At 45.4% G+C, this 9816-nt stretch overlaps 1 protein-coding gene across 1 annotated transcript in view; it reads right to left on the minus strand.

Annotated features, from left to right (window-relative positions):
* Window positions 1-470: 470 nt before the first annotated feature.
* LOC146184974 (signal peptide peptidase-like 2B) overlaps window positions 471-9816 on the minus strand; it is a 41877-nt gene continuing 32531 nt past the window's right edge. The window contains exons 10-14 of the mRNA XM_084605854.1: window positions 9552-9599; window positions 8427-8580; window positions 6491-6568; window positions 2100-2254; window positions 471-653 (exon numbers count right to left, since the gene is read on the minus strand). Coding sequence (XP_084461980.1) covers window positions 471-653; window positions 2100-2254; window positions 6491-6568; window positions 8427-8580; window positions 9552-9599 — 618 coding nt within the window. The remainder of the gene's footprint in view (window positions 654-2099; window positions 2255-6490; window positions 6569-8426; window positions 8581-9551; window positions 9600-9816) is intronic.

Here is a 9816-nt window from a genome sequence, read left to right on the forward strand (position 1 = left end):
GATGTGGGCGCTGATGCCTTTTCTTTATCCGAGAAAAACAGCTTGATTTTTTTTTTATAAGGAATGTTAGGCACGTGATATACCTTTCATCACAGGGGTAAAATGCAGTATTTCATCACTGAGCGAGCGCCCTATATTATAGGGGATTTGTAAAATTCCCGTGTGGCTTAACATAACATAATACGATTTCTTTAGATATACATGACCGGGAATTTAATTATGATACTATAGTACATGTGTAATCACTTCGACTTGTTGGATTATCACGATACAAATACCAATGATGACTGCGTGGTATGATCCCTCAGAGCAGCACCTCGGTTAGCGTGACAAGAGCACTTCACGACATTTTGTTGCGGCCATCCGCTACTTCGGTCTGAAGAGCAGTGCGCACGCTACACTTATTTCAAGGGCAATGATGATGATAGAAAAATGATAAAGATGAAAGTTTACTACTGCGCGAGTAATTGCTAGAAAAGTTTCTCGGCAGCGATATGATGCGGCGCATCTGCCAGGCCGACGCCGTATGACCCCGCAGGCTGAAATGCGGGCTGCACGGGCTGAGAAATCAGCTTCCTCGGGTCGGGTTCAAATGTTTCCAGGATGGTCTCGGAAAGTGAAACGTCACTCTCTGAATGACTCTCCTCCTGGGGCTGCAAAGAAATAGCATTATGTGAGCAGTATAGTATACTCGGAGGACATACTTGTCCAAAGTGCTCTAGTAGGCCTCTGTGACGCAGCAATGGTATATGATGGCAGCCTTTTAGTACTAGGAACACAGTCTGTGCCTCTGTTCGAGCTCTGATGCTCTATTTCGTTCTCTTTTCTCCGCAGCACATCGCTCTAGCTTTCTGGACCAGTCTCTGCGCACCATACCTAAACTAAACCTAAACTAAAGATCTTAAATAATATAAAAGTAAAGCCATCTTTTAGTGGTTCTCAGTCATTCGTGTTGGGGACCCCTCGTGGATCAGCGAAGGTGGTGGAAAAAAAAAAGAAACGATGGCTCCGAGCAGCGTTACAGACCAAGGTCTTGACTCTGAACATACATATCGGCCTGGAATTAGTAGTTCGTTATTGCAGACTTCGCAAGTCGAGTGCTTAAGATATTATATAGGAATTCATGCAAGCACATTTTTTTCTTATTTAAATATGTAGTGAAGAGGTAACACAAAGCAGTGACTGAGGCCGAGAAAGAAGTGCTTTGCGGATCAGCACGAGCTATAGTGCACCACGTTCCGGTCGTGACGGCTACCAGTGGCTGAACTCCCGCCTAACACTTGGAGGACGCGGATTTATATCCCATTTTCCCACTCTGGAGCTCAGCAGCCACTGGCTTCCGACCTCGATGACTGGCTCCAGCAAGAACAGCTCCGGCCCAGCGTCCTCGGTACCGTCTGTTTCGCGCTCAGGAGTGCCTCACCAGCGGGACCCTCCGGTCTTCAGCGGTACCGACAATCAAGACGTGGAATACTGGCTTTCGTCTTACAAGCGCGTAAGCACCCGCAATAAGTGGGACAACGTCCTAATAAATCACGCAAGTATAGCCAAGCCATGGTATGCCAATTACGAGCTGACATCTCAACTTGGGCCTCCTTCAAACCCAGCTACCTTGATGTCTTCGGTCGCCCTGTGGTCCGCAAGCTTCGAGACGAGCACGGTTTGCACCTTGAGCACGATGAGTCACCCGGATTGGCTCCCCTTTTCTGTGAAGGCCTGATTGTAGTGAAAAAGTTACGCAGTGATGAAGCTAAGCAAAGCGGTGGCTGAAGTAGAGAAAGTGCTTTCCGTACCAGCAGACTACGAGCTAGCCCACCACGTTACGGTCCTGATGGCTGTCAGTGACTGAGCTCCCGCCTAACAAAACAAATATATCTCCTTTCTCATCCACTCTTCTGAGGAGAAAAATTGCGTACTTTAATGGAGCTAAGCGCTGTCATTTTGCTGCGAGTGACAATTCCCACCTGGGAAAATGGTACGCCATTCGTAGGTAGCTGGCATTCTTTTTGCCCCGCTTAGTTTCGAGATGTGCTCATGCCGCTATCTTGAACTGTATATAGTTGATATAAACACGTAGATCACAATAGGATAAAACTTACCAGTATTCCATTCCAGATGTCCTGAAACTCGCCCCTACACCACGCAATGGCTAGCGTTGGAATCACCGTGAAAGGCACGAGGTACAGCAGGGCAGGCTGGGCTTGGCCCATCAGGATCAGGGCCAGAAACGTCGTTAGCAGGCCCAGGCCATAGACTGCGCAATGTTGGAGAAATGGAGAAGAGAGCATTTCAACGCATGCTGCAGGTCAGTCGGTGTCGACGTTTGCCTAAGAGCAGGATTTACGAAGTCGGGAAGCAGCCATGTGACCACACGACTAACTTAGTGGAATTTTTGAAACAAACCAACAATAAAGCTACCTCTTCGCAATCAGGTTAGCCGAACATGAAATCGCGAATTGTTTGATTAAATGCCAATGGGAGAGAAAAATACTAGCACCACAGGAGGTCAATTAAGACATGAATGATGTTCTTGAGCTGTGGTCCTGTCCATGTTTCCATCGATTAAAAAGGTCAGCGTTCTCGTTGGCCACTTCAGTTATATAACTTAGGCTGCTTAAAAACCAAAGTTTTCCTGTACGTGCGTTTTTTAATACTTTTTGCTCACTATCTAAAGGAGCACACCAAAATGTGGTGAGAAATGCTAACCCATGCAAGTTTTCGCTTTCGGGAAGGGACTCCTCACGACTCGCTTTCAATGACTCATGTAATAAAGAAATAGATAAAAAGGAAGACAGATGCGCGAGCAATCAGGATAGAACCACGGTCCTCCACCTAAAAGCTCCGCCGTGTCAAAAAACGTATGCCCTGGCACGGCCGGTCTCGAGGGAGAGCGCGCGCTCTTTCTTACGGCCTTCTCAATCGCCGCGGGAACTAAGGGAACGTTTCTCCTTGAGTCACGCTCTCCGCCGCCGCAAGGGGCGCGACCTGCTCACTGTTCGCTCCGCATCTGCTTCAGCGGCGGCGGGTGGCTTTTGCCTGGTTTCGCGCTGTCGCTCGCGGGTTTTGTGGTGAGTGTAGCCCCAAAATGAAAGAACACAGAAGGTAGATACTGCAGCGGCATTTCGTCAATGTACTACACAGGTGAACGGAGTCTTTATATAAGAAACACTGTCGCTCAGCAAACGTTCGACAAGCATATGGCATACATTGCGGCACGGTAGCTACTTTTGTCCCTTTTAAGCCGAATTTTTCCCAAGCCTGTACAAGAATAGGAATTAAAAAACAAAACAAAAAAAAAAAAAACTGAATGAGGAGTGATCACATCGAAGCTTCTTCAAGGCTAACATGACAGCAACTTGTCTGCAACAGCAAAACCGTCTTTCAGCGCTAGATACGAAACCATCCATGTAGCACCGAAGATGAAAATAATTTCATACAATTGTAATGTAAATTGCAGAATGCTTGCGTGATATAAAGTGTTAGTATACAGTCAAAGTAAATGTTGTAAGGTTGAGTTTTAAATGTTATTATAATTCATATATTAGCAAATGTGTTGTAATATAATCTTTATTTTATTTTCAAATAAACGTTCTTTTAATGAAATTTGAAATTTTTACATGATATTAAGCTTATTATGAAAACAATAAAAAAGCTTTGATATTCATGACACCACTTGTGCTGGAAGTAGTAAAAAGAGGCCAATAAATGACGCAGGTGATACTCGATGCAGTGGCTTACAAATGAGTTCACCTGCTATATCGAAAGTATGCAAGAAACATCTAAAGCGTTACATAAGGACACACTCACTGAAGACACATTTAAAGCCCTATAGCGACCCCATTGAGGCTCTCTTTGGGAAAGTAAGGGTAATGTGAGGAAGGAAACGACATGCTAGATGCGAGGGCCATAACAGCTAGTGGCGCTTGACTACATTGTCAAGACGGACGTTTCATCTGAGAGCAAAAGGAAGGCACCTTGCGTCTTTGCCAAAAAAAAAAAAAAAATTCTGCCATGCCGCAATCAGTAGCCGAGGAACTGAAGGAAGTGATGGCATCTCCTGCCATCCCATTACCCACTGTCACATATTCCGGTTTATCTTACGTCGCTGGATATATCGTTAAGTTAGTCAACTTCGAGTGTGACGCTTGCGCTATTCTTCTTGAAACTAGCGAAAGAAGCAGCCCCATGTAGACTCTTCTACGAGGACGATATTCTAGTGGACGGCATTATCCGAAACCAGAGCTTGTTGCCCTATTGGACAATTTTTTTTTTTTTGAAAAAGCTGCCATGCACCTACTACACACAAATGTTCTCGAAGTACTTAAGATCCTGATTCAATCAGCGCTTGAGAATTCACCATTGAGTTGCCCGGAAGGAATTGACAACAGCCGGCGAAGACTCTTGAGAGTTCCTTGGACTGCCAGAAGATCAAATCAGTCGATATTGTCGACCATAAACCCTGACTGCTCATTGGAGGGTCAAATTTTAAAGTTAAAGCTCAGCTACTTTGGTCATCTGATGAGAAGGGAGGAGTCGCTGGAGAAAGATTTGATGTTGGGAAAGGTTGAGGGTCGCCGGAGAAGGGGTAGGCAGCGAACGCGTTGGTTAGATGGCATCCTCGAGGCACTGCAGATGAAGTTATGTGATGTTAGGAAGATAGTGAGAGACCGGAAAGCGTGGCGTGACATGGTCCATAGGGTCACGAAGAGTCGGACACGACTGAACGACTAAACTGAAACTGATATTATAAGGTCCGCTTCCAGTATCTGAAAATTTTTCAGTATCCATCTTGTCAATTAATTATGCCTAGAAAGTGACAGACAGGAACGAGAGGCCAACTCCTTATGTGCACAATCCATGCAGGAAGATTTTGAGACTGCAAATTTTTTAGCCGCAAGTCGCATTTTGATGAATTGATGAATAGGCAGTACAATGTGTAACTTTGAAGGTCCATATTTTTTTTTTAGTGTTTGCCACTCTTTTCAATTATGCATAACTGTTTATGCCCATTTCCCTGATTAAAAGTTATTGTTTATCTATGTATTAAACAAACTACGTCTCTCATACATGTGTGCACGGGCAGAGGCATATTATTTTTTATTAGTTTTGGGTAGCCTTATCATATTATATGTCATACATGCCCGTCAGTCGCGAGACTACAATTTCAACCGACCGGTATATTTTGAATGAAGCTAGAACAGCCCATGGACTCCCCTAGACAACTGAAATTTTAACTATATGGGTAAATTTTTGTTCCTTACTCTGAATCTGAGACGCGCCATGAATTTTCGCCGGTCCTCTTTTGCTCTGAACGAAAACGGTAGCGGTTGACAGAATCTCCACCCAACAGTTCGCCATGCACTCATGTCAGGTCGCGCTACACCTGCTTAAAACATTCAAAGGCACATTGCATAGCCTGGTAAATTTATTTTTCTACAAAACGTAGGGGTAAAAAATGTTGAAGTGTACCCGAAGCTTCATTCGACCGTGCCCGGCCGCACTGACGAAGGCGCGCGCGCGCGTGAGCGGATTGTTGACTGTATTTTGTTCCTCGTACACGATAAATGTTCGATGCTGATTACGGCCTTTGTATAAAGCATAAGGGGCGAAATGTCAGGATCTGCCGATTGCAACTGACGCGGGCGAAGCTAAAAGCGAGCGCGCGTTTCCCTTGCGCGTGAACGGCTGTAGCGGAGGAGCAGCAGTGGGGCGGTGGCGACCCCACTGAGGCGCGGCGGTGGAAACAGACTCCTTGGAGAGGCCGTAAGAGAAGAAAAGCGCGCTCTCCCTCGAGACCGGCAGTGGCCCTGGGCATCTTTCTGTTTACGCGATAACGATAGTTGTGCATTGGGTAGGTTCGAAATGAGTGATGTGCTTCTTGTAGACTTGTCGCGTAACGTTGTGTTCAAGGTAGTTTATCACCACAAAAAGAAAGAACTAGTGAGCTTACTTTTTCTTTCCACTGCTGGAGCAGCGGTAATGTAGCATAATGGTGCGTGATGGAATAATGATATTGTGTAAAAATAATGCTGGGTGCTCAGCATCGGAGGTTATGACAACGACATCTTGCTTTCGGTGCCTTATTATAAAACTGTACTTTGCCACAGTTTTCGCTAGCACCTAGCATGTAAACAGATGGCCAAAATATTAGTACTTCTTCTAAAGCGATTTTTCTCCTATGCACTTTTTGGTTAGACATGGTGGCGCGCATCATATTACACATAACCATATACATAAATACACACACTCATTGTTCGAACTACGGCTTCGAACGACGGTGGCAGGCACGTGTGGGTGCACTGTCGGACAAAGTGACATTTCAGCGCTCTGGGAGTGATACCAATGAAGCGAGCATACTAAAAAAAAAAAAAAAATAAAATACTCATTTGATCAAAATTACGTATGGTTGCGCAACCTAAAACCACCATGCCGTTCGCTGATTCCCTCTTGCACTGCCGAAAACATGCTGAGTATAGAGGTGCACACTTACACACAATGGATACGGGAAAATATAAGCAGGCCCCGACATTGATGAGGTCAAAACCACGCAGAAATGCGGTCAGAAGGCCTGCACGCGCAAATGCGTATGGTGCAGTTATTCTTAACAGCATTGCAGCGAGTCAAACAGCACTGTCTTATAATGTGCACGTCCCGAAATGACTCACGCTATGAGGGACACCGTAATGGAAAACGCAAACGGCAAAATCGCGACTCATCAGCATTGAATTCTGGTGCAGGGTCTACATGTCAACTTGCTGGCATGCATCAGCATCTTATCCTCGCGCACACCTGTGAAGCCGATTCAAGCATTCTGTATACGACGTTAGTAACAGAAGTTGAAAAAGTTGAAAATAGCCAACTTTAAGAACAAAAGAAAGAATTGTCGCTTTAATTGCATAGGACTGCCCCACTGCCTCAGAGAGGGTAAGATACTCGCCTGAGTAACTTGACCCAAGCACGCATGGCGTGAATTTAGAGACCGCGTGAAAAATACTACTATAAAATACAAAAACGGCACAAAAAGCCAGGAAAAATATCTGTCTTGAATGTACTCGACACTGTGACCAGAAAGCTCCACTTTTATGAGCCGTTAAAATGAAAAATGAGCTTGAAGTGTGTTGGCGAGATCTATGACGGAAGTAGTACTCATGAAGCACTATCCCTGGTGAAATGCAATTGCACTGTTAGTTTGCATGTATTGGTGATACTGGAGGAAATGCGTAAACCCAAGATAGTGTTGCTTGTTTTCTTCGACCGACAGCATTTGCGCGAAAAATAAACTTCTAAAGTTACAATTTCCCAACTTCACGTTTTCCATTTTCGATATTTTTTTTTTTTTTTTTTAGCAGCCTTGGGTACGGTTAGCTCCGAAACAAAGACTTACATAAAGCTAATGCCTAATGAGCCTTAAGCATTTAGTAGAAAAACGCGTGACGCGTTTCGTACCTGAAAATTAGTTTAACAACTTGCACATAACGACGCAATGAGAAACGTTAATAGTGTCACGTAGTGGTGACGAGGTCGACGACACAAATGAAGGGTGCAATGTCGATGATTGCACTAAAGACACTCTTTATTTGGGCTGACTTGCGCCCGCAAAAGAACTAAGCGACTCGGCGGTGGCGATAGCAAAAAACGTGCTCGTCGATCGTCGAACAAAGAATGCCCGTCACACTCGGCAACGCTCAATTTAAAGGCTGCACAGAACAATCTAGATAACGTCGCAAACAGCTACCAGCACGGGCTGGAACATTGTGGAAAGACACCCGAGTGGCCGGAACCTTCGAGACAGATCTCGGTGCATCTTTCGCTACAACAAAACTGATAAAGGTGTGACTCGCGACATCGAGCATTAACGAACAAAGATTACGGAACTGGTACGCGGTCCAGAATCAGAGTGATAAGCCTGTATGCTGGCGGCTGTTAAAAAACAACAAATACTGTTTTGAAGGTTTCGCGGCAATAGTTTGGAACAGGCTGCAGAGAGAGAGACAGACTCTAATCAACTGAGTTTGGAGGGAGGCCCCTAGGAGATGCAGCCCTTAGTCAGGGTCCCATTCGCTATAGTTGCCCGGCTTGTCTAGGTGGTCAAGTCCAGGGCAGCGCTAGACAGTAGTGCTTTCTGCTGGGATTGGGATGGGTAGGGATTGGGTCTAGGAAGAAAGGGGGGGGGGGGTACAATGGGAGGATGGGAGTATTAGTATGTGCAGTGGTAAAGGGCGGAATGTTCGCAACAAGCAGCATGTGAACCCCGCAATTTAAAGCCATTGTGTTCGGACAGAAACTAGTACTAATTAAACCCACAGAACTATCGTTGCTAGTTCCATCCCTCCCAAGAGTTGCACTAGCTATTCAAGCTGCGCGCCACAAAGCACTGCGCAGCGAAGTGTCATTCGTTGAACAGCTTAAGGTAGGTGCATCCCTACCGGGAACTAGGATGTCACCGAAGCCTAGCAGAGAATGGCTGCTGAGGCAGGGAGCCATGTCTCGGTTCCCGAATCGCGGAACCCTCATCACCATCGGTATCTGCTCCTTCGAGCCGCCGCCGCGGGCCACTTCCACCATGATGCTGTCACCTTTCTGCATGCATCGAGACGCAGCCATATAGTATTACGCGAATAATACGACAATTTGACTAGGGCATGCAGTATGGCCCGTTTTCTTAGGTCGGCAAACATATTTTTCAGCCTCTCCCATTATTGTAACAACATACTGAACCTTACGCCGGTTCCTGCTAGGGCCTTACTATAGGACCACTACGGAGGCAGGTTTTTATCATTTTCGGAGGTACGCCGTTGTCGGAGCATTGAATAGCCGCTACGTTCGACAGAAATGATGGCATTTTTTCCATGGCTTAAAAAGAGAAAATGTGGCTGTTTAGCAGATAACTTATCCCGTAGAAAATTATCAAGCTCAGTCATATTATGCCGAGTCGCGTACATCCTAGTCAAGACATCCTGGGCTAAATAGGAACAGACGTTTCAGGTGCACACTGAAGTTGCACGTGATGCGGTTTCGTGTCGGCCGATAGCAAGGCGACATACATAAATATGAAAACAGCTACAGCGAAGGAAAGTACGTATTAATCGGCTGATCACAGCAGTTGGTAGCGCAGTCGGAGAAGGCAGCTGCTTTTTATACAGCGCTCCCTACAGCCAGGTGCCTAATAATTACTGCACTGTCATTCAAGATGCTTTGTTGTCCTTTGCGGAATATTTGAGTGAGCATTTGCGTCATCAGTCTTTTTTTGTGTGGATATTTTCAACTATAGCTGAGAGTAAAATCGAATCACAGAATCCTCGTTTATAATTCAGGTATGCATGCGAGAGTATCAGCCACTATATAGCAAAGCCTGCAGAAAAGATCCGCTGGTGTATGTTGTCTTATAAGAAACAAGTAAAATTTGAAAGGTGATCCTTATTGACGCATGTATCCTCTGTGGACGTTGGATGCGAAAACTGATTTCTAAAAAAGGAAATAAACGTTGTGTGAGCAGTCTAACGTTCAGAAGAAGCGGCATGAACGAGTTATGAACCTTAGAAGCCACTTACCCCAGATGCATTCACAAAGCTCGAGCTTGCATTGTAAGTGGTCCTCGGCTGCGAAAATCGACGCACTCGTGAAATTTGTCAAGGACCGTGAATGCAGAAGGGACGCCAGGAAGAATATCATGGCATTTGTTCAAGTGAAATAGCTTTATTATTTACTTAATAACGAGTCAAAAGTTTAGCTGGGAGACGAAATTCGAGGGGTGCACTTAAGTCTGCTTAGGTCCAATAATGCGAAAGCATTGCTGGTTCTGTCACGCCGCAGGGT

The sequence above is a fragment of the Amblyomma maculatum genome, chromosome 6 (assembly GCF_055883805.1).
Source record: "Amblyomma maculatum isolate TAMU_Amacu chromosome 6, ASM5588380v1, whole genome shotgun sequence".
Classification (NCBI taxonomy): domain Eukaryota; kingdom Metazoa; phylum Arthropoda; class Arachnida; order Ixodida; family Ixodidae; genus Amblyomma; species Amblyomma maculatum.